Genomic DNA, 23,148 nt, shown 5'->3' on the forward strand with positions numbered 1-23,148 from the left:
GAAGCGCCGCGCCCCTGCCCCGGGCACAGCTCAGCCATCGGCCCCGCAATCCGGCCCCGCAATCACCCCGCAGTCAGTCACCCCCGCAATCCCCCCTGCAATCCCCCCCGCAATCAGTCACCCCCTCAATCCCCCCCTCAATCCCCCCGCAATCAGTCACCCCCGCAATCAGTCACCCCCACAATCAGTCACCCCCTCAATCCCCCCCCTCAATCACCCCGCAGTCACCCCCGCAATCCCCCCGCAACCAGTCACCCCCGCAATCAGTCACCCCCTCAATCCCCCCGCAATCACCCCCGCAATCCCCCCCCTCAATCCCCCCGCAACCAGTCACCCCCGCAATCCCCCCGCAATCCCCCCCCGCAATCCCCCCGCAACCAGTCAGCCCCGCAACCAGTCAGCCCCGCAATCCCCCCGCAATCACCCCCGCAATCCCCCCCGCAACCCATCGCCCCAGCCCAGCCCTCGCCCCCGGGCAGATGAGGAGATGGCGGCGCCATTTACAGCGCTCTGCGAGAAGGTTTGATTACGAACTACGAATGAGGAAGCATCCCAGTACGCCAGTCACACTTACTCCGCGGGCCTTTTATTTACAAAACGGTTTTGCTATAAATACCGGAGTTGTCGGACTCTTGTCCGCACGCCAGGAAATGAACCTTAGCAAAAAAGTAGTTTAAAAAAAAACAGAAGTGGATCTTCGGAGGATGTGCAAACAGGGCGTTTTCTATAGAATCATTTTCCTAGTGGAAAGAAACGTTTATTGAACGTTAAAAGCCTCACTTTAAGAACTGCAAAAATGGTTTTGGTACTAAAAAAAAATATAAGAAACATGTAGGCACTAAAATGACAGGGAGCTGAATTCGAAGTAGATTTGATTCTCCTGCTGCTTCACATAGGAATTCTTGATTATGAAGTCAGAAACTTGATTTCATGTTGCCTTACTGCGCTCAAAACTTCATCACTGACGGTGTCAGGAGCTAGCAGGAACTGTCCCTTCTCATGGACCAGTTTTACGCTCCTGGCAGGATGGTCCCTGTTCTTCATCTCCTGCATTTGTGGGATTTGGCTTATATGTCCTGAAGACATGGAAAAGAAAGGAGAAAATCTATGGAATAAGCAACAATTTAACAACACGCAAAGATAGTACTAAGCCACACAAATATATACCAAATGTTATTACCATCCCTCAGAGCTTAAAAGGAAGCACCCCGTTAGGAAAAAGCTGACGATGGCCAAGGAATGCTGAGCAGCAGCTCGGCTCACTTACCCTTTTTGCTTTACAGCACACTTCTTGATGGTCCAGATTAGAATTACAGCAATTCCTTGGGAAGCAAGCAAACAAACAGGCAAAACGAAAAAATGAACAGCAAATCCGGTATGTAACGTAAGTGAAATACAGCAGTTTGGTAAGAGACTGACAGCAAAATTCACTGCTCTGTGGCAGCCTGTCCCCACCTAGAGGCTCTTTCTCAGCCAGAACAATGCAAAATCCCTCATGTATTCTGAAAAATGAGCCCAGAAACCACCAAGTGTAGCACCATGCTGACCTTTCTCAGAAGTATGATCCTCATGTATTTGGTACTTTTATAGACAGCCTGCTGTTTATTTTGTATTTTAGACATACCATTTTTAGTACTCAATCTCTTTTGCAGCATGGATGTTCCAAGTTTCATTAATCTCTTATATTTCAAAGTCTGCCAAAGCCTTTTAAACCAATTTCATCAATTAAGGAGTGCCAGGATGTACATTTTTTGGTTGGCTTCTTACATCAGCCTCTTTGGCTTCTTTCATTTCATCCTCAATTAACGTAATGTTTTCTACCAAGACAAAGACAATTCATCCATAATGCTTGTGGTGCTGCTGCATTATCCAACAGCAGAGAAACCCAGGAATCCTGTCCGGAGACACTCAGCATGAGGAGTTTTAAAATGAAGAGGCCAACAGCACTGCCTCCAGATGTTTAGCAGTAAATAACAGCTTTGCATTAGGAAAGTATATTTTCAATTGTAAATTACTCACCAATGATGCAAGGGATGATGACAAGTGCTGGAGAAGAAAATAATGAAACTGGTATTAAAAAAATTGAAACCAACGATGCTGATAAACAAAGAGGAAAACTCAATCTATGCTTGCACAACAGTGTTATTCAAATCCAGCTAACCATAGCACTGCTGAGAAGCAATCTAAAGCAATCATCGTCAATTACTAAACACGTTGTGATGCGCTTCTTGAGCCCCTCACCCCATCTTTTCCCACTGACAGAGCTGAGGTCCGTTGCTCCAAGCTGTTCCCCCCCCAGCAACATCCAAACACAGCCAAGGTAGCGTCAGCGGTTTCTGCTGAGATGCTCGGATTCACAGAGGGAGATTCAAGCACCAAAACCCCACCCTCTATCAGGTCAGCTGGGGAGTGCAGAGGAAAGGAGATCAGGCCAGCAAGCTAACCTGTGCAAACCCCTCAGAAACTGGGGGGTGGGCCCACCAAAAGGATTGAGGAAGACACAATGAGAGCAGAAAACCAACAGTGCGTGGAGTCAGGGCTGCCCATCGTGGTTGCGATTTGAGCAACTACAGGGGCCACAAGGCAGGAAGCCTTTCCTGAGCTCTTACGTAGGATGTAGCGATACTCCGATGTCTTCTCTTCCAACGGTTTGGTTGCGTCTGTCACTGCTGTAGTGCCAACAGTAGAGGATGAAGCTAAAGGAGAAACAGTCACAATTTTATTTTACATAATATTCCATTTATATAAAATGTATGTAAGACTTCAGCAAGGTGTAAACGTAGCATGGGCAGGTGGCCTCTGATCAGCGCACCGGTGGCTCCGGCAGCGAGAGCTGCACAAGAGGCACGCGGGAACCCCTCGGTGATGCTGCAAGTCACCGACAGGGGGGAGTCCCCATTCCTCTCTGTTTTATTGCTCATTTTTTGTTAAACATTAAAAATAAATCCATCCATCCATCAGCTTTTCAGTTACTGATACCCTACAAACACTGTGTATTGTAGTTCTGTTTCTTGTGAAGGGAAAATACAAAACCCTGCACGACTGCACTCACGTTGCTCTTCAGTGGAGCTCGGCACCTCACAATGCCCTACGCACATGTCACTCTGCTGGAAGCAAACCCTAAGGGAGTTCCTGTCCAGACTGTGGTCTCCCTGGTCTGAGAGATGGGAATTTGGACTAACTGCAGAGCCAGGAGAACCGCTGGAGAGCAGGAGGAGCATCCTCCAGCAGTGCTCACCCCTGCACTCGGGAAGTGCCCTGCAGGAGGCACCACCAATGCTGTTTAGGTATGCCCTACGTTTTTACTCCAGGTGTCTACTTTCCACATGTATTCACCTGACTTAATTCGCTACAATCAACACAGAGTTCAGTGGTTTTTAACAGGACTATTCGGTGTTTCCAGTCAAGCCCTGGATAAGCTCACTTACCCTGGATAAGCTGACAAGTTGGAAGCTGAGTCCAGGCAACTCCATCTCCCTTTAGGTGACACCGGATGAAAGCTTGCCCCGCTGTTAGCATGTACCTAAGGTGCAAAAGGCACATCCCCAGCTCAGTCTGCTGTCACCAGCCAAGAACTTGTCACTCCAGAGGGGTGCCACAGACTCGACAGGTAGAGCCCCATGTCCCGTGCCGCATGCCGGGGCCCTGGCCAGGCAGCACGGCAGCCTGCTTCCACTCACCCATCGTCACAAATAACATCTGCCTTTGCGCCGAACAGCTGATCTGTTGTAACAACTGTACCATGTTCTGGATTTTCTGGAGTACCACAAGATTTCCCTAAAAAAGAAGATTGTCCTTAGGATGCTACGAGGACAGGAAAACAAACAAGCCAACCACTGACATGCTTTTCACAACAGTACGGCAATGTCAAACTGGGCATCTGATGATATCTCATGCTAAACATCATTGAAAAAAAAAACACATTCTAGAATACAAATCCGAGGTGGAACTCCAAACACAGCGCTAAGGATGTGGCTGTAGGATGCTGGAGAAAAATGAACCGATGCAGGGACACTCACTTTGACATAACACGGGAACCTCTGACCACGTTAAATTTTCATGACAAGTGCTGGTAGGAAGCTTGTCACTGCTCTTCTCATAGCCTGGGTTACAAACGTAGTTCACCGTGATACCAACAGCATAAAAATTCTTCAATTCATCTTCCTGTGATACTCTTGCGAAACTCACACGAGGTGGGCTGTAACAGCTACCTAGTGATAACAAGGACAATCGAGATGTACAGTTCCAAAGCAAAACAGTATTTTGCACTCAGATATGTATAACCATAAATACAAGCCGTAATACACAAGCCTCCCTCATGATACTAATACTATAAATATTTTTAATAAGATGATTGATAATTTCTATACTTTTAATAGGAAAGATTTCTGATGTTAAACGTTGCCCTCCTAGAACTGCTCCCGAGGTGAGCGCTATCTGCCTGGCCACTTCCACAGCCCAGGTGTGTGATGTGGGAGGTGCAGCCTGCTCTCTCTGCAGAGGTCTGCAAATTTCCCGAGCGAAACCTTCCCACGTAGCTAACTCCTGGGTCCTTCAAATTCAGCCCCCAGCTGTGCCAGTGCCCCTCCGCTGTCGTCCTTTGCCTCGCTGCTGCGCTTCCCCGGGGAATGTATCAGGTTTTATTAACACACAGGCACCAGCACGCGGCTCCAAGGGACTCAGCCACGTCAGGAAGAAGGGACAGTGAAAGGTTCTCTGACAAACAGCTTGCTCATGCCTCACCCCTGATGAAGAAACCCCCCGAACAGCAATTGCTAAAGCAGCAAATGCTTTCGCAAGCAGCCCGCATCTCCGAGCAACTTCAGAGAAAGTGCACTACTTACGACTGCAAAACTCCGGGAGGACGGACCAGAGGGCGTTCTCCAGGCACTGTATTGTGTCTGACTTCAAGGGGAGCTTAGCAAAGCCTTGAACGCACTGGTATGTTATTTTGGAGCCGATGGGGAAGCTTTGGTTATCTTTGGAGTCCTCTGGAGGCTCTGCCCCGGGTAGCTGGGGCAACGGCCCGCAGTCCCCTGCAACAAAACGAAGTGATTCAGGAGGGTCCTGCTGCCTTCGTCAGCAACCTGGCAGGGCACAGCGCAAAGGCAAACACAACGGGCCGACATACAGCTACAGGTACAGACGCACAGACGGGTACGGGCACAGGGACACGGACAGACAGACACGGGTACAGACAGGCCGACACGGTTACAGGCAGATACGGGTACAGGCAGACAGACATGGGTACAGACACACACAGCTACAGTCAGACACAGACACACAGCCACAGACACACTGGTACACACAGACAGACGCACAGACACAAAACCCCAGGTACAGACAGACACCCAGACACCCCTGGCATGCCCCCCCCCCCCCGCCCTCCCCAAGCCAGAGCTCACCGCGGGCCGCAGGCACCAGCACCACCAGCACCACCAGCACCACCAGCACCACCAGCACCACCGGCAGCGAGCGGCACCGCCCGGAGCCCATCGCTGCCGAGGGGCGCCCGGCTCCGGCCCCTCCCGGCCCCGGGGTGCTGCCGGGGGCTCCTCGCCTCCGCCGCGGCAGGGCCGGGACCGCCCCGGGGCGGGCAGCGCTCGGCCACGGCCACGCGTGGGCAGGCGGGGGGGGGGGGACGCCCGGGTGCGGTTTGCTCGCCTGGAAGCCGAATGGGTTCCCCCCCCCCCCCCCCGCCCCGAGGCTCCCTCAGCACCAGGAGCCCCCGCCGCAGCCCCCGTGCACCTTCCAGTAAGGGCACACCTCTTCCCGCAGCTATCGCCTCCCCAATGGGGAGAAAAAATAACACACACACACACCAAACCAAACCAACCCAACCAACCAACCAAAAAAAACAACAAAAAAAAAAGTGCAGCCTGCGGGCTTTGTCAGTCGGGAGCCTGCAGCGTGCCCCGGAGCCAGGAGGGACAGGGCAGGCTCTGATGTCCCTGCCCCCAGTGGGTGCCCCCAGCCCTTGCTAGCAGGCTCCAGCCCAAGGCTGCTGCCGGGAGCACGGAGCAGTGCAGTGGTGGCACCTGCCCCGGCCAGCATCCCTGCACCCCCTTCAGAAGGGCACCCGCCTGTCCCTGGGGAGACACCTGCAAGGAAAGGGAGCTTTCCTCCAGCCCGAGGGGTGCACGGGGGACCAGAGGGCTGTAAATCACCCACACTGGAAGTCACCAATTGGGCCGCTCCAATTAATGCCTATGCAAAAAAACCAACAGAGCAGGGATGCCAGCATTCCCACTGCAACTCTCCCAGTTAAACACAAGCCCCTTCACGTGAGGCACTGCCAGGGATGGGAGCTGTTTGCCCCGGCTCGGTGTGGGGGTGTGAAAGTGGAGCTGCTTTGGGACTCCTGCCCAGGCCCTGCCTGCAGGGCTTGGGGGAAAAGCGGATGGCGACGTGCACGGAGCTCTTTGCTGCCTGCCCCCAGCTGCTGGCAGCGCTGCCAGAGAGGGGCCGGTGTCACCCAGCCCAGGGCAAGGCAGCCAGCACCTTCCTGCCTCCCTCTGCCCTTCTCATCCAGGAAGCAGCGGTGTTTTCACTGACCATCTCGGTTATCTTTCATTATCTTTTCTTTCTTTCTCACTTTATTACTCTTCTCGATGCAATTTAAGCTCCATCAAAGGCATTCGCGATGAGGCCAAGAGGTGTTTTCTTAAGGGAGGAGTCAAGCAGCCGAACTGCAGGTGCCTTTGCAATACGTGCTTGTGAGTGTGTTGACGTTACATGGAGATGACTTGGCCACTGGTCACCTCCGGTGTGAATGGGAACGGTGGGTGTAAAATGTAAAAGGGTGTTGCCAACAGGAAAAAAGTGCTTTAAATGCTGGGAATTCTCTCATAACAGATTACAGCAGTGACCTCAGTGCAAGATAAAGTGTTAAGAAGTATTTGGCAAAGAGTTGCTATCTCAGACAGACTCCCCGGGGAGCAGCCTGGCTCACGCACACATCAGAAGCACAAACCACTGCAGTTTTAACTCGGAAAAATGCCCCTTGCTCACAGAGTTCAGATCAACCCCTTGAACCAGCTGCGTTCCTACCTGAGGCCATGCCCGCGTCCAGCAGAAGCAGGAGGAGCCCGTCCCTGCTGAGACCGGGCTCACGCCAGCCCTGTCACACAGGCGCACACACAGATGGCAGCTGAGCCCTGCGATAGCGGAACGACCTCTGCTCAGCTGCAGCCAGCTTGCTTTATCTTGCTCTGACATCCCCTCCCCATAGGACAGAAATCGGGCCAAGCAGATGGCAAAGGCCGAAGTGAAAGCACTCAATGGTGAGCACGGCTGCTGCTGCGCCACGCATCGATGCTGCCGGAGGCTGAAGCACGACCAGGCTCTGGCTGGAACGACACGAGGCTTCCAGCAGAACCAGCCAGCAAAAGCATGCGTGGGACTGCAAGCACCACTCCTGGCCTCCCACATCAGCATCCCCTCTGCCCCTGCTCCCCCAGGGCCAGGGCAGCCGGGCTCCTCGCCACGGCTCTCCGGAGCCCCCCAGGGCTCAGGTCTGGGGCTGGCAGGTGGGGTTCAGACAGGCGCACATCCCTCCAGACCGCTCACCTTTCTTTTTCAGACCACCTGCTGGAAGTGCTCATATCCCCAAGTGTTACTGCATGGAGTGTTTTTCTTTCTTTTTCTTTTCTTTTTTTTTTTTTTTTTTTAAACTAAACTTGCATAAGAGGTCATTTAGAAAATAAATATGGAAGAGTGCTTATAAGGAACCGATTTAGCAACAAACCTGAATAAAGTCACATTGTTGATACCCCTAAAAGCCGATACCTTCCTAAATAGAGCATAGGATGTAGAAAAGGAGCAGGAGGCAGTTGAATTCACAGGCGATCCTTTGGAAACAATTGCCGTTTATTATTAAATGTAAATAAAGACTCACGAAGCCACCTAAATATAAGGCAATTAGTGTACTGTATAGACCGAAGATAATAGTCAACTAACAACATAAAACTGACAATTCTGGTGTCTCTGTTGCAGTATGATGACACTTGAGAGCACATTTAACAGCTGTATGCATCCCTACACAGCCAACCTGCTGAGCCTGCAGCAGTGCTGAGCTGCACACCCTTTGCGGCTGTTGCCTTACATGTAGTCCTAAGAGAAATACCAGCAGCAAAGAACCAATATTTATGTTTGAGACAAAAAGGCTTTTGCTAAAGAAAGTGCTAACAGTACTGAAGATCTAAAGATCAACGTTCAGTTTAATGAGTCAAGATTTCCTAACAGAAATGAGCACACAGCTTTGCAGGACAAGGAGGTCAGGATTTTGGTTTCGGCAGAACCCTGCTGACAGCTAGCAGGGGCGTATCTGCAGCAGAACCACTGCCACAGCCACAAAATCCTGGGAGTTTAGGTAGCAACTCAGCCCAGCAGAGATGTTTGGGTCTCCTTTACAACCTGTCTCGGGTGTTTCTGTGTTTATGGTGATTGCTCTGGCAGCAGGGCTGTGCTGCTAGTGAGAAAGGAAATATGCGGTTGTGGAAACTCGTACTGTAACCAATTGTGACACTGCGGAACTGTGAGCAAAATTCTGCAGAAAGCTTGAAGGGTTTTGGAAAATAACGCGGCCTCGCCCCGAGCCTGAGCAACATCTGGTCAGATCAGTAGGGATTCCTAACTGGATTTGTGATATTAGAAGGAAACTAGCAAAAGAGAAAAACTCAGATGGGAAAAGCAGCTATGGGAATTGACCAACTCTTGTACAAGCAATTTTCATTCAGTTTCTCGGAACGTTAAAACATATCACAATTTAGAAAAACACATTTTGTACGCGTACCTAGGACATGTCTGAAATAGCTTATTCTTTGTTTTAAACCAAAGTGAAAGAGTCCGAATGAGTACAACCACTGCAGCAGGCACTCTAAGAACATGGTGAAGGGTTTGCATGGCTTGCACTTAACAGGGTTATTTTCTTTCAAAACAAAAACAATATATTTAGACAGTGGGATCCCACTGAACTGCCTGCGGTTTATGTCTGCAGTGAGGTATCAGGAAGCACAGCATGAGAAAGTTGTCTTTGCAACCATGCAAATAAGGTGCAAACACCTCCTGGCAGGGGATTTCTTCCCTGGGTGTCCCTTTGTCACGGTGTCACCGAAGGAGAGAAGCCACATCCCACAAAGTGCTCCAAAGCTGCAGGTAAATCTTTCTGTGCTCATGCCATCGTGCTTCCCATGGGCCATGTGCGCAGCCTGAGGGAAGGAAACGCTCACATGAAGGCTGGCCTGGCTGGAGGTGCAAGGAGAGTTGAGCTTTCTGCCCGGCGATACTAGCCCAGAACTTTAAAGAACACCGAAGCCACCTTCAGAAAGGCCCAAGCCATTCCCTCCCTCAAACATCAGAAGCTGTTCACAGGCTGTGTGCCACTTTCCCTGTCTCACCACTTGCTCCTGCCTGCTGGCACCGACAGGCTGACTCCATAGGGCTCCTATTTTGGGGCAGGAGGGCCAAGTTCCTGAAGCACAATGCAAAGCAGTGTTTCCCACACTGCAGCCAGTTTTAGAGCGTATGTCAAGCTGCTGCTTTTACACAATCTCCTGTAGAAGTGCCAAGAATGACAAAACAGTAGAAAAAAAGGAAAACCAACAGGAAGAGGTTTTTAGATCTCTCTTCCCTCTGAAGGCATATGATAGAGCAATGTATACATTTTTAGGAAATAAACAGGACAAAGTTTGCCCCTTTCCTTCCTTGTTGCATTATTTAGGACGCTTTCAGCCTTTGTTACTACCAAGGGCCCAGTGCCCCCATACTTCCTCTCTGTTAAGGGCTCCGAAGCCCTTCTTTGCAGCCCTGTCCATGCACTGATACCACTGCAATTTCGTTCCTACACATGCATCTGCGAGTGCCCAGCCATGCAGCCCAGGTCCCCACGTTAGCCCAGTAGGTCGGCTTCTCTGACTCCCTGTTTAGCAGTCTAGGCAAATACACCGAGTTTTTGGTCAAAGCTAGCCACCAGCCTGGTGATGCTAAAAGGATGGAGCAGCACTGTGTGGAAAAAAACCAAACACCTTTGGGAAATGACACAGCAAGGGGCAGATCCCTCCTGGCCATGCTGTGCTGGCACAGGGGCATTTCCACACCCAGGCTTCTCCGACCACCTCGCCACGTTCCTGTAGCAGCCCCAGCGTGTGTGGGGCCATGCACAAAATCCCCGCAATGGGGGACAGATTTTCCTTTTGTGACCCCAGAGACACGGCTCAAGGACGGTCCAAGTTCACACCCGAGAAAGGCTTCTCATCGCATCTCCGGCCGTGCAGGAAACCCTCCAGTGGGCAGTATGTCTGTGTCATTCCCAGTTCTATGCTCACGGCTCCCACCCTGACACTGCTCCCAACACAGCCAACACTCACCCTTTTTACAGGTAAAACACTCCTTTGCAACGAATGGGAAATCTGTGGTAGCAGCACTTCTGCCACGTCCGGGTTCTCCTGGCTGCCCACGACCGTGCTGGCGTGGAACAAGGTAAGCGTTAGCTGGCTGCCTCATGCGGCCCTGACGGGGACAAAAAGCCCAGCTCTCCTACAGCTACACGGTATAGCACTGCTGGTTTTCAATATGACAAAAAACGGGTCGAGCAAAATCTCTAACAACAGCAGGGCAAGGAAAGAACTGACACATGAGAATACATCGCAAACAAAACAAGGCTTCTTTAAGAGAAGAAGGTCAGTGCACTCAAACCCGAACTTTGAACCTGGTGCCCAACCAGTAAAACTACAAATTACCCAAAGAAAACTTAAAGAAGACAACAAGATGACAAATAAAACACTCACTTCCACAAAGTGCTGCAACTTTAGACCACTTTACGCTTTCAAAGCAGCCAGCTTGGGGGAGAATGCCAGAGATCCCCATGTACTTTGGAGGACACAGAGGTCCTCGGCTGGTTCCAGGAGAGTAGTAGCTTTGGGTTTTGTAAAAAGGCACAACAAATCTGAATGCTGAGGTAGCACAGCTCCCTACCACGGAAGAGAAACATGGGAAAGAGTGAAAGCTCCGGATACGGGATTGGAAATAAACCCTGAGCCCTATGAGTGAGCTCCCCCGAACTCCTGACGAGTCTCAGGAGATGTGCTGGACTCACCTCGTGGCCTGGAGAAGGAAGAAGAATGGGAGAAGGAGTTGCTGCTTTGGAGTGACTCTTTATAAAGGCTGATTTTCATTTCCTTTGTGAAAACCCTTTTATCTGTTGGGATGCCATTTCCCTGGAAATCTGAAAAGAATGAAGATCACAGTATGAAACTCCTTGAATGGCTTTTTCATAGAAAGATCATAAAGGGGCAAGTTAAGTCTGGAAATGTGGGGCTTAATTCAATGCAGAGTCATTTCAACTCACTTTGGGGAGGAGTGCTCCTTTCCACTTCTTTTGCTCCAAGTTTGACAAATTTGCTTTTCTCTGTAGTAAAAAGAATAAGTATTGGTAAAAGCTCTCCATTTCAGGCAGTTCACTCCCTACTCACTTAGCAGCATTGCATTTTTTCTTTTTCAAATTGCAGTACGACTCCCACTTGACACATCTTATACTAAGCAATCACAGTATGTTTAGCTGGTGCATATTAAATACTGAACTCACATTACAAGTCCTAAACTCCAGGGAAAGTCACCTTTACATTTAGGCGCTGCTCCACTCCAGGCTCCATTTGTTTTGTCTGTACTTGTACAGTGGATGCTCGCTTTTCCAATGAGTTGGAAGCCAGGGTCACAGCTGTAAGTCACTGTTGAGTTGTAAGCAAATTTTTCTACACCTTCACCATTGTGCTTCCCATTGCTAATTGGAGGAGGTGAAGAGCAGGTAATTACTGCATGAAAGAAGGTCGACATGAGTGTTGCTAAAAGCCTCAGTAACGATGAAAATGCAAAATGTTTCTTAAGAGTTCACCTAAGATTTTTGAAGAGAATAAGCCTTTTGGACGAGTGAAGACAGGTCACTGGCACTACCTTCTGTTCTGATCATCTCTTTTGTTTCTGAAGTGTTTCTCCTGCCAGTTCCTTCTCCCTCTCTCTCCCCGTGTCACAGAAATAAGCAGGCAGCTTGTCATGGGCTAGAGCCCTAGAAATCTCATCCCATCACCCTCACTGCTAATCGTAGCTCATGAGAAAATATTTTGATTTTGTGGGGACAAAACTGCTGAAATGCAGTGTCAGCAGCAAAATGGATATATCTCAGCTGCAGTGTGGGTGACAGATCTGCCACATAATATAAAGACAAACAAACCCTCCGTGAAGGCAGGCTTGTACTAGGCCTCAGTATGCAGGATCTACTGAAGTTGAAGTAATATTGCATCAGTCTTACATTCACAGGTTGGAAGTTTACTCCACTCAACGTCATCTCCTTTCAGCCAACATTGGATGAAATTCCTCCCATTTAGTTTGTACCTAAAAGTGAAAACACAACAAGAGGGAAATTTCTGTAACTACCCAGAAACTGAGAACATTTTCCCCTCAGTACCAGTGTGATCAGGAGTGGAGAAAGGGCAGCTTTAAAGCAAGCAGATGTGCAAATACGAGCTGGGTAACAGCAGAGCTCCTTCACCTTGCTCTCTGCTAGGATCCTTGTTAATCTGCTTTTCGGTGCCTCTCTCCTTTGACGGGGTGCAGAGCGCTCCTCCCAGTGCAAGGAAGGGAGAAGCCACAGCCAGCCTCCCGAGGCGAGCACAGGGAAGGTCAGGCAGGGCTGTGGGCAGGCGTGGATCCCCAGTCGGATGCACTGGGCTCAGATTTGTTAGACCAGGGAAGCCTGAAGCCTGCTCGGCCCCTGCTTGCTGCTCAGCTTATGGCAGAGCTGTTACCGAGGGTAGCTGGATCTGCTGAAATCCTCACCGCTGGTGGTGCCACCTCCTCACTTGCACATTGCTTTGGGGTTATAAGGCTGCAGCAGTTTTGCTAGAGTGCTGCCAGAAGAGCAAAACCTGCTCAGCTCATCTCTGCAAATATTCAAACGCATCCTCTACGCACAGCAGGGACAGGTGGGGAGCAATATGAATCTGCATTTCACTACAGTGGCTTCTGGATTTGCTTGCTGGAAGTTAGACATCTTTTCCTGAAAACACTGACACCTTCCCAGATCTCTGAATTTACAGAATGGGAGGATGTAATTCAGCAGTTGGATACAAGTGATAACATCTGATAGTGCTTCAAGGGATAACATCCCTCCACCCTGATGGGTATTTTCAAAGATGAGCTGAACCACAGAAGGGTGGAACGTGCTGTCATTTCCCTGAAGTCCACTCTAAGGGAGTATTTGGGGAAAAAAGCTCTACTGTAATTGAAACAGCTGCACAGAAGGACAGAACAAGCCAGGCGATGCCAGCAAGCTCTTGCTAGGGAGGAAAGCCCTAGCTTTTCCAGCCCTAGCTGAATACTTGTCAGGGGTTTGGGAGCTTAATTTTGCAAGTCTGCAAACAGTGCATGTGTGCCCTGATTAGGAGCAGGCAGAAAGCATGACTCAGAGCACTGACTAATGGAAAGTGTGCTTCACTGAAGTTTTCTAGCTGAACATCCAATAAGTTTTAAAATTTGTACATAACCCCTTCATATTCAATATATCATGAATGTGTTAAGTTGAAATATTTCAAGTAGCCTGTTTTGAAGCCTGTAGGTACGAACTGATGCCACAACTAGTCCTGTTGGGACAGATAGCCAAGGGCAGTTGAATTTCCCCTGGGTGACACCTGAAGGAAAGGGCTGCCATAAACTCAGCTCCCCACCCCTGTGCTCTACCTGTGTCTCATTCCTTCCCAGCACAAAGCTCAAACTGAAGGGAAAAGCACTCAGCTCCTCGCTTGGAGCAGCGCTGTACCGGGGTTATATTGCGAAAGAGCACCCAGCCCGCACCCGCAGGTTCATTGCCCGAGCCCTGGGCATGTTATAGGATGTTACACATCTTATGTGTAAGAGCAGAGCCTGCAACCCAGCATCAGCACCGGGCCCCCCGGGACTCACCCTTCATCGCAGACCACTCTCGCTCTGGCACCGAACAGAAAGTCCGTCAGGGCGAGGGTCCTGCCCCTGGGCAGCGCCGGCGGCTGCCCGCAGGACTTCCCTGCAGGGGAGCAAGGCCAAAGTGAGCGGCCATGGGATGAGGAACGCTAACGGGGGGCAGACCAAGAAGGTTGCACCCGGAGGTAGCAAAGGGCTTCTTTTCTCTCAGACACAGCCGAGCTGTGCAGCCCCAGAAGGGCTCCACGCTCACAGCCGACACCTGTAAACACTTCACAGGACGGCAGAAAGGAATATTTGCAGAGAGATTTCCATCTCGATGCTTTGGTAGCAAGTGAAAAATGTGTTGCTGCCACATTGTCTGTCTTAATGTGATACGGATTTCATCAGGAAATATGCTTTGTCTACATTCTGAGGTTCAAGGCTAGAAATACTCCCTGCAAACTGATGTTTGTCCTGTGCATATACTGTGTCCAGATGAGAACATTATGTGAAAATGAAAACAGATCTTTTCACGCCAAGAGAAAATAAATAACACTCTCGATACTCTCACTGCTAAGTCTTAAAACCATAGAATCACAGAATCGTTAAGGTTGGAAAAGCCCTCCAAGATCACCTGGTCCAGCCACCCCCCTACCACCAATGTCACCTGCTAAACCGTGTCCCTAAGCACCACGTCCAACCTTTCCTAAACACTCCCAGGGTGTTACAGATGAACGTCACGGAATATCCACCTGCTTTTGGGTTAAGCATGCGGCTGTTGGGGTGTGTTGCAGCACACAGGCAAGGAGCAGGTACCTGGCCTGCAGGCTCCAGCCCTGGGGGCTGCTCACCCACAGGCAGGGGCAGAGGTACTCACTGCGGCACAGCACAGCAACCTCCGACCACGTCAGATTTTCAAGACAAGTGCTGGTGGGGGAGCTTTCCGAGATGTTCTCGTAGCCGGGGTGGCAGACGTAGCTCACAGTGGACCCAACAGGAAAGAAATTTATCCTCTCGTCCACCTTGGACAGGGCAGCAAACTGTAACCTTGTCGGGGTAGAGCAGCTCACTGGCAATCAAGGAGAGCAGGTCTGAGAGAGCTGGCCAGCAAGAGGCGTGCAAGTCAGAGCTTGTAATTGCAGAAATGCTCCTGCTACGGCGCTTTTGGCGAGCTCTGCGTGTTCATCACAGATTGTCCCTTCTCTCTTACCAGCTGCAACCCCACTGAATGCATCCATAGCAAAGTGCAGCTCAGGATGCGCACCCTGCACAGGCAAAGCCGTCAGTAGATCGGAAGCCGTGCGCTGCAGCCCCCCACGAAGCCAGCCTCTGCCAGCCCAGGGTCAGCACAAACAGCAGCCCCGGGGGCTGCGGCCCCACTTACCCCATCACCGGCAGGAGCAGACCCCGCGCCCATCGGCAGCAGCTAAAGGAGGCGGTTTTGCACCTAAGGGTGCCATTGCAGAGCAGCTGCACGAAAGTTTTGACTAAGCAAGAGAAAGCTGAAGCGGTGCTGCTTCAGAGAAAGGGATATTTACGGCCACAGGGCTCTGGCAGCTGGGACCAGCGGGGCCCGGGCAGGCACTGCACCGTGTCCGCCCGCCCAGGGATTTTGATGGCGCCTTCGAGGCACGTGTAGGTGACCCTGGATCCAACCGGGAAGCTGCTGGGCTGCTCGGCCACGGACGGCTTGGAGTGGGCCATACGGGGTGGGGGCCCACAGTCACCTGCGCAGGAGAAAACCTCTTTGGGTGAGGATCCCATTCCCCATTCCCCAGCCCCAGCGAGCATCCCAGGAGGGCAGCTCTGGATTTCCCTCTGAGCAAAGGCACCGTGCTGGGCTGCATCCCTGGGAGCACCTTGGCTTGGGGGTGGTGCCATCGCCCTCCCCAGCCCCCGAGCAGTGAGGGGGGAGCTGGGCAGGTCTCGCTGCTCCCCGCAGTGCATCCCATGTGCCCGTACTCACCGCGAGCTGCAGGTGTGCCCAGGAGCCCCATCAAGGCCAGGAGCAGTGTGGGGTGGCCAGATCCCTGCCGCATGGTGGGAGCCCAGCAGCTCGAGGTGCCCGGGTGCTTCCCCTGACCTGGTTCTCCAGGCTTCATCGCAGCGATTCCTGTGCTCCTCTGCCGAGCTCTGTTGGCTCGCAGAGGCTGTTTCTGAAGGCTGAGAGGAGATGCAGCAGCGGAGACGCAGCCAAGCCTGTGGAGCAGTGGAAACCCGTCCAGAACACACATGGAGCTCAACCCTCCCACAGGGACAAGGAGTGCAGCCAGGGGTGGCGAACAGCAGTCACCCAGGGGGCCCGGGCAAAGCCTCCAGGTCCTCCTGCCCCACATGGGGGCTGGGGGAGTAACTCAGACCTTTTCTTTGTCCTGAGGCTAACAGCGAGCCCTGACTAGCACGGATATACCAAAACCAAACACTACCAGGGCAGAAAAGCCCTCCACCCCTGAGCTGTAACTAAGGCAGAAAAATGCCTGCTTAGTCATTTGCTGGCAGGTAACGCAGCACAGCTCCTCCATGTTAGCGAAATGCAAAATAAAAGTGTTACCCTTTTTCCTATTATCTTATTATCTGATATTTTTTCCTAACTGCCTGAGTCAGGCACTGTGTAATTAGGAAGGGCTGTGAGCGGATACATCTGTGCACTGACTAACACGCTGAAACATCCCCTGACGTCTGTTAGGAGCACTCCAGCACATCCCTAGAAACACCCAGCTCACTCCTGCTTACGCGTTTCGAGCACCGCCCGTGGCGATGCTCTACCTTTGTTTGCAGCCAGAGGTGTGCAGAGCGTGGGAGGAGCAGGGTGCAGCACCAGGGGTGGGAGCAAGGTGTCGCACCGCAGGGTGCAGCATGGCTTTCCTGGTGACACCGGGCTCTGCCTCCCGTTACCGTGTCACCTCGCCCCACCTTGGTAAAGCACAGGATGAATTATCGAGGCACCCTTCTGTGCATCCTGTGGGAGATGCCATCCCTGGGCGTTGTGTGTTGGGCACTAGTAACCTTGAAAGCAACGCTAGTAACTATTAAACGTGTGCGACTCACCGGGACGTACCGCTATGAGTCTCTTGGGCAGGAGCTGAGCACCTCCCGGCTCCTGCTGAGCCCCGCTGCTGCCCCATGCCCGCCCCAGCTGCCAGGGCTCAGCTCTCGGCCAGAAGGACTGCTTGGCCGCAGCAAAACCCTGCCGGACCTACAGCTGCTGTGAGGGATTACAAAACACACGCTTACATCTCTGCTTTTATCATACCCCTGAACAGAAAGCCTGATTCCTTCACCACACAGGCACAGTAAGAGGATTATCGTTTATTGAATAAGAAAAATCATTGCTGTCTGATTCTTTCCACTTAAACTTACAACATCTATTCTTAGCATTTGCTTGGAAACACAGGGATGTGGAAGACGACACCAACCCAGCTATCTGTCAAGAGCAGCACTGTGCCAGAACCTGTTGCCTCTTTTAAAACCCAGGGATAAGCAAATAGGCTTTGCAAGCCTCCAGTAACACACTTAAATATAACTGCCCTTAGCTAGATGAATAGAAGCCATGACCTGGGTCACCAGGAAATGACGCAGTTAAATATTCACTCCAGGGCTATTTCTGGGCAGGCGAGGTGTGCTAATGCCTGGCAGCGGGCAGCGGGCAGGGGCTGCCGGGCAGCAGGTTGCTGCAGAACCGCCTCCAGGAGCCGGCAGCTCAGCTCTGCCAGGAGTTTGCTTCCCTGGACTCCGGTTTCACTGCCCTTGGCCTAGCACGGTTTATTCCGTGACTCGAGGAAGCTCAGTGTAACATCTTATTATGCTTGCTAAAATGAAAAGTGAAAATGGTTTGTTATATAGGAAATCAAGCTTGTGGATTTAAGGAACAGAGCAAGAACAGAGCAAAAACTTCCCTGTGCTCTAGCACCTAGCATGACAAAAGCAACCTCCCAAAAATTGTTTATTATTTCTCTGGTTCTGTGTATACAAGCATGAACTATGAAGTCACTAAGAGTCTTCTAATAGATGCTTTGACTGCGTGAACTGTGTCCAAAGGACGGGTAATTCATTACAGTGCGTGTTACAGGACATCCTTATTCAAGAGCTCAACTTCCACCTTTAGTTTTTGAATCTCCAGAAACAGTTTTTGTACTTCCAGCAGAGTTCTCACTTCCTCCATAGGCACACCGCACTCAAAGGCCATTTTAATATACCCAACCTCTTCACATACATCAGCATCTCCTTGCTTCTTCTGTAAAAAAGTGTAACAAAAAGCAGAGACAGGCATGTATGATTGCACGGCGGTGGATGGAGTTCCAAACTCTGCAGCTCTGAGGCTGCGCTTCTGCCCAATTTGCCGTGCATTGCCCTAACGCAGTCTGCATCCCACACTGTGGCAATAAAGCCAAAGCCTTTAAGAGGTTCAGACCATCACTTTTTGTATCTGGAATCAGGCAGCCCTCATCCAGAAACTCAGACCATGACACTTACACACTTGGGCAGCGGTGTCCAGTTGCCATCAGCCAGGCACGTGGCTGTCCAAGCGTCTTCGAAAGTGGCGGGTCCATCACCAGAGAAGTGGTACCCATGAAGGCACTCAAAAGTAACAGTCGTGTTTGCTGGGTACCACATTTTACTGTCACTGGGGTTTTTCAGCCTTCCATTGACGACTTGCGGTTCCGGACACTGAACTGAAAGTAAACCACACAGCAGAGGGCAGCACAGCCAGGGGATCATCGTTACGTCGGTAGGAAATAAATATGAGATTAGTGAAGAATGAATCAGTGCAGGTGAATTTAAATATATGGAGCCACAAAACCAAACGTTAACGCAAAGTTACATCCCCAGGGTGTGCAGGAGGGGTTGACGAAGGACAGAACAGCCCTTGAGAGAAGAAGGCACCAGGGGAGCCGCGGCAGGAGGCACCACCGTGCCGTGCTGCACCCCGATGCCTGCGCATCACCGGGGCTGCGGTGCCGGGGCCGGACCCACCTGGGACGCAGGAGGGCAGCGGCGGCTGCCAGGTGCCGTCGGCCGCGCACTGGGTCTCAGCATCGCCGTGCAGCACGAAGCCTTCATCACAGGAGAAACGCAAGGACAACCCGTAGGGGAATGTGTGTCTTGGCGGAGACATCCTCCCATGCTCAACGGCAGGCCTGGGGCAGCGAACCACTGCGGGCAGAGCGCGCGGGGCTGCGTCAGGCCGGGTGCCGCCCTGCCCCGGGACACAAAGCAGGGCTCGCCCTGAGCGCTTTGGGGCACCCAGTGCAGGAGAACCGGCGTCTCCTGTCCCCACGCCAGCCCCGAGGCACCGAGCTCACACCGCAGCCTGCAGGGGAAGCAGGAGCTGCCGGCAGCCCTGCTCCGGATCCCCCTGCGCACCCAGGTCCTGGTGTGACCCCACGGGGAAGCGACTCACCACTGCACTCCGGGGCAGGGCCGCTCCACACCAGGTTCACCCCGTCGGTGGAGGTGCAGTAGATGGACTCGTCCCCGATGAGGGACAGACCCGCGGCACAGCTGTACTTCACTTCGTAGCCGTAGCGGAAGAGGTCCGATCTCGAGCCCGTGTGCTGCCCGCTGGTGATTTGGGGAGGGGGGTCACAGACTACAAGAGAGAAGAGAAAAGAAAAGTTAAGATGTTTTTCAGTCCGTCTCCAGATGGAGAAGTGCTGGCAGTACCAGGAGAAGCCAGTTCTCTGTATTATGCTCGGCCAGGCACTGCTCAAAGTCTCCCAGCTTCTTGCCAGGTTCACAGAGGGAGCAGCCATGCACCCTCACCCGCCAACCCCACACCACATTGTGGGTCTCCCTCGCCTCGGATCTCTTGTGATAAACAATCCTGCTCATAAACTGGGTCAGGGATTTGCCAGCATTATAAACCCCTTAAACAGCCCTCTAAGAAAATGGCTGCAGGCTCGTTACTCAACACCTTGATTAGAAAGCGAATGCATTAAAACCATTTAATGCTGTGACTTGGACCCCTTCTGGCACAGCCTTCTCTGACCAGAGACGCCAGGTTTATGTGATTTTTCTAACTGCTCTTCCCCCGTGCTATGGAGATGCAGTTCCCAGCTCCCCCCAGGCAGCCGCCGCTCGGACTCACCCTTATCGCAGAACGGAATGGGGGGGCTCCACGTCCCGTCAGACCCGCACTGAGCCCTCTGGCTGCCCCACAGCACGTAGCCAGGGTCACACTGAAACGCTGCCTGGCGCCCGAAGGTGTACTTGGCATCCTTCACGTTGATCTCCTGCCCGTGGCTGATGGCGGGGTTCGGACACTGCACCACTGAGGAACACCGGCATCAGGAAGGTTCCAGGGACGGGGTCAGACAGTGCTTGCCGGGCACATCCACACCGGGGTGTTTCCCACGGTGGTGGCTCGCTAACCCAGGGACCCTGCCAGACGTCCCCAGCCAGCCCTGGCGTGCTCAGGGACTGCAATAATGGGATAACAGCCATTTCTCTTGGAAAGCAAAATAGTCTGAACCCCGTGATTAGCTAGAGATGGCACTGGAGGAACGACGTTACTGTCATTGTTTGAAAGACTAAATGACTAGGATGGGATTCAGATATTTCTTTTCATCCATGTCACCCTTTGAATGGCAAAATTATTATCGCTGAGAGCCTAAACACTGCTATATAGCACTGAGCCTTGTGGCACTGCACCGCTGGTGGGTGTTTAGAAAATGATGGTATTTCCCCACCATTAAACGGCTGCTTTGTTGGTGAGGCAAAGAAACCGGGGCACTTACTCTGGCAAAGCGTTGGGATTGCGGACCAGGTGAAATTTTTGAGACAAGTAATTGTCGGAGATACTTCGGGGATCAAAGTGTACCCGTGTCTGCAGAAGTAGGTGACGGTCGAACCGACCAGGAACTCGCGCTGAGGGCTTCGGTCGGCGTAGCTGAGAGCAGGAGGCGAAGGGCAGCGACCTGGTGCCGGGGCAGGGACCGGGAGGGCACTCAGAGCCACCGGGGCTCTCCCGGACCCGCCAGCGTTAGGGCTGAGCCCTGCCTCTGGCAGGACCCAGCCCACCCCAACACATTTTTAGCAAAATAAACTCATGAAACGACACGTAGGAGATGAGCTGGGGAGAAGAGGAACCTGCGCGTACCTGGGACACAGGCGGGCACCCGCGGCTGCCACCTGCCACTGGAGAGGCACCGCACGGTGCCGGTGCCCGCGGGGACGTAGCCAGCGTCACACTCGACCATGGCCGCGCTGCCGGAGGTGAAGTTCTGCACGGGTCTCAGCCGTCCGTGTGCAATAAATGGGACCGGACACTGCAGCTCTGCAGAGCAGTGGACAACACGGACTTCGCAGGGGTGTTTTTTTACTGATCGCAGCTGCGGTGACCCGTGGTCACTGCACCCCCACCTGGTAAACTGAGCAGTTTAACAACTGCAGGAATTGAGGCAGAGAGATTAAGGGTTAATAAGCATGCCTGAGAAGCCACCATCCCCAGGACTGCAGGGCTGTAGCCCTTCCTTCGCTCACAGACAACTGATGGCTGTTTCTGCCCGTTCCTAACACCGCTTGCTCTGGCAGCTTGGGGGACGACCGCGCTGCACACCCTGGGTGGGCGACCCCGCTGTGCCGGCGCCCTGCCTCCAGCTTTAAGGTAAATGAGAGGCTCAAAAACAACACTTAACCTCCAGCCCATGTGTCCATCACTGATGCCCAAACAAAAAACTTCTTTGGCTACCGTACCTGCCACAAGAAACATCCTGGGGCTGGTCACAGACTGTAATAGCGGGGGGAAAGCTAAAGGTGGATATAACTGGGGTTCCTTATGCCTTATGATAAAGGCCAGCAGGTCACCAAGCCGCAGGACTGCTCTGTTAGAAACAAACCTGGTTCACACGCTGGGACAGCGGCACCAGCATACCTGCCCTTGATACCCTACCCAGGATTGCACTCAGCGGAGAGTCTCCACACCTGCTTGTGTCTTCCCCAGGTCTCAGCTTAGGTATCTGCACCCCAGTGGTAACGTTTGGCTGGGACAAGGGGCTTCTGAGAATCACCACGAGTTAAAGAAAACAGGTGCAAAGCAGTGCTCAGCTGGGGGCAGCAGCTGCACAAGGCAGAGGAGGCAGCGGGGAACACTTAGCACAGCAGAGCTGTTTCCTATAAAGCCTCTTTTTAAAGCAAATGTCAACTTCCAGACAGAAACCGTTATTCCTCTTCTGAGGGTCATTAGCGAGCAAACCTCCACTTCTCACGCCCTGCTGCCAGCCCGCAGGATGCACGACGACAAGGGGCCAGCTGCCTTCAGCATGTCTGCAGGCTACCTCCGTGCTTACGCATCAGCCTCAGTCCTGACACAGCTCAAACTACAAACTATGACCCTTGTAATTAAATGATACAAACTATTACCTCTTTTTGAGTCTCCCCGACTTACCACCATCCTCATCTCAAGCCTCAAAGCATCAGGACATCCTCTGACCCTGGGAACAACTTCTCGGCTACCACACAGATAAGTGAGTCCCAGGCTGATGCACTCACTGCAATAAAGTCCTGAGCTTCAGCCCATGAGAAGCTCAGCAGACAAAAGACCTGGCCCTGGGCTATCCCGGAGACGAGCTCACAGCCCCTGAGCTGCCTTACTTCTCCACGGTGCGGGCTGGGGGATCCAGACTATGGGAAAGCATTTGGGAATTTTGGGTGGCTCTTTGAAAGCATCCAGAGGTGCAACGGAGTGGAGAAATGCGCAGTTAGCAGGAGCCACTGGGCTCAGGGCAGCTTTGCAAGAACATCAGAAAGAAATCAGCAGTGCCTCCAGCCATAGGAATGTCTCCCGCTGAACTTTCCTGGCCTGATTATTCCCCATTTGACTGATAAGCAAAGCTGAGCCACGGAAGCAAGGGAAGTGGGCAGGGGTGCAACACTCACCGAGACTCCCAGCGGGCTGCAGCACGAGCACCGCCGCTGCCAGCAGCGGCCCCATCCAGCCGCGAAGTGCCCGCATGGTGCAGGAGCTGCCGGGCGAGCGCCGACTGTGCCGGGGGAAGGCGAGGAGCCCCGGGGAAGGGGAAGCAGCTGTAGGAAGTCGGGGCCAGACCAGGCAGCCACGCCGACGGCAGCACGCTGGTGCTTCTGTCCTGCTCGGGGTGAGGGCTGCCCACCCTGCATCCTCCAGCGAGGCTGTAGTAAGGGAAGGAATACTGCTCTGCCTTCTTCCCCGGTGGGGACAACGGCGAATAAAGCTATTTTATGGCTAGAGCTGCTCCG

The 23,148-nt window shown here is 52.4% G+C and overlaps 2 protein-coding genes across 6 annotated transcripts; both read right to left on the reverse strand.

Annotated features, from left to right (window-relative positions):
- Window positions 1-564: 564 nt before the first annotated feature.
- Window positions 565-16,624, reverse strand: LOC308183221 (complement decay-accelerating factor-like). Of its 5 annotated transcripts, XM_080568986.1 has the most exons (16): window positions 15,899-16,130; window positions 15,471-15,659; window positions 14,810-15,001; window positions 13,954-14,053; window positions 12,305-12,387; window positions 11,616-11,810; window positions 11,348-11,407; window positions 11,096-11,224; window positions 4,845-5,036; window positions 4,020-4,211; window positions 3,681-3,777; window positions 3,429-3,523; window positions 2,610-2,696; window positions 2,020-2,046; window positions 1,268-1,322; window positions 565-1,076 (listed from the first exon to the last, which is right to left on the reverse strand). In XM_080568986.1, exons 1-16 carry the CDS (start codon window positions 16,032-16,034, stop codon window positions 998-1,000), a joined length of 1,908 nt encoding a protein of 635 aa, XP_080425112.1. In that variant the 5' UTR covers window positions 16,035-16,130; the 3' UTR covers window positions 565-997. The 5 variants fall into 5 exon arrangements, 4 of the variants coding, with proteins under 4 accessions (XP_080425112.1, XP_080425114.1, XP_080425113.1 ...); XR_013942346.1 differs by lacking the exons at window positions 565-1,076; window positions 1,268-1,322; window positions 2,020-2,046; ... (3 more) ...; window positions 4,020-4,211; window positions 4,845-5,036 and adding exons at window positions 5,498-9,209; window positions 9,399-10,464; window positions 10,788-10,970 and having other exon boundaries at window positions 15,899-16,623; XM_080568988.1 differs by lacking the exons at window positions 565-1,076; window positions 1,268-1,322; window positions 2,020-2,046; ... (3 more) ...; window positions 4,020-4,211; window positions 4,845-5,036 and adding exons at window positions 5,498-9,209; window positions 10,368-10,464; window positions 10,788-10,970 and having other exon boundaries at window positions 15,899-16,623.
- A 597-nt stretch (window positions 16,625-17,221) lies between these two features.
- LOC308183224 (membrane cofactor protein-like) lies at window positions 17,222-23,128 on the reverse strand. Its single transcript, XM_080568999.1, has 8 exons — window positions 22,810-23,128; window positions 21,032-21,208; window positions 20,670-20,849; window positions 20,021-20,203; window positions 19,334-19,522; window positions 18,907-19,086; window positions 18,406-18,605; window positions 17,222-18,166 (listed from the first exon to the last, which is right to left on the reverse strand). The coding sequence occupies exons 1-8, from the start codon at window positions 22,883-22,885 to the stop codon at window positions 17,996-17,998; spliced, it is 1,356 nt and encodes a 451-aa protein (XP_080425125.1). The 5' UTR covers window positions 22,886-23,128; the 3' UTR covers window positions 17,222-17,995.
- Between the last annotated feature and the right edge of the window lie 20 nt (window positions 23,129-23,148).

Source organism: Anser brachyrhynchus, assembly GCF_964034855.1.
Source record: "Anser brachyrhynchus genome assembly, chromosome: 27".
Classification (NCBI taxonomy): domain Eukaryota; kingdom Metazoa; phylum Chordata; class Aves; order Anseriformes; family Anatidae; genus Anser; species Anser brachyrhynchus.

Coding starts and splice junctions, on each gene's coding strand:
- LOC308183221 (XM_080568986.1), bottom strand. CDS start 16,034: ATGAAGCCTGGAGAACCAGGTCAGGGGAAGCACCCGGGCACCTCGAGC. Junction 15,660..15,898: donor GGGCACACCTGCAGCTCGCG/GTGAGTACGGGC, acceptor TCTCCTGCGCAG/GTGACTGTGGGCCCCCACCC. Junction 5,037..11,095: donor TTCCTTCTCCAGGCCACGAG/GTGAGTCCAGCA, acceptor GTTTTGTTGCAG/GGGACTGCGGGCCGTTGCCC.
- LOC308183224 (XM_080568999.1), bottom strand. CDS start 22,885: ATGCGGGCACTTCGCGGCTGGATGGGGCCGCTGCTGGCAGCGGCGGTG. Junction 18,606..18,906: donor GCTGCCCTCCTGCGTCCCAG/GTGGGTCCGGCC, acceptor GTTTACTTTCAG/TTCAGTGTCCGGAACCGCAA. Junction 18,167..18,405: donor GGACACCGCTGCCCAAGTGT/GTAAGTGTCATG, acceptor ACTTTTTTACAG/AAGAAGCAAGGAGATGCTGA.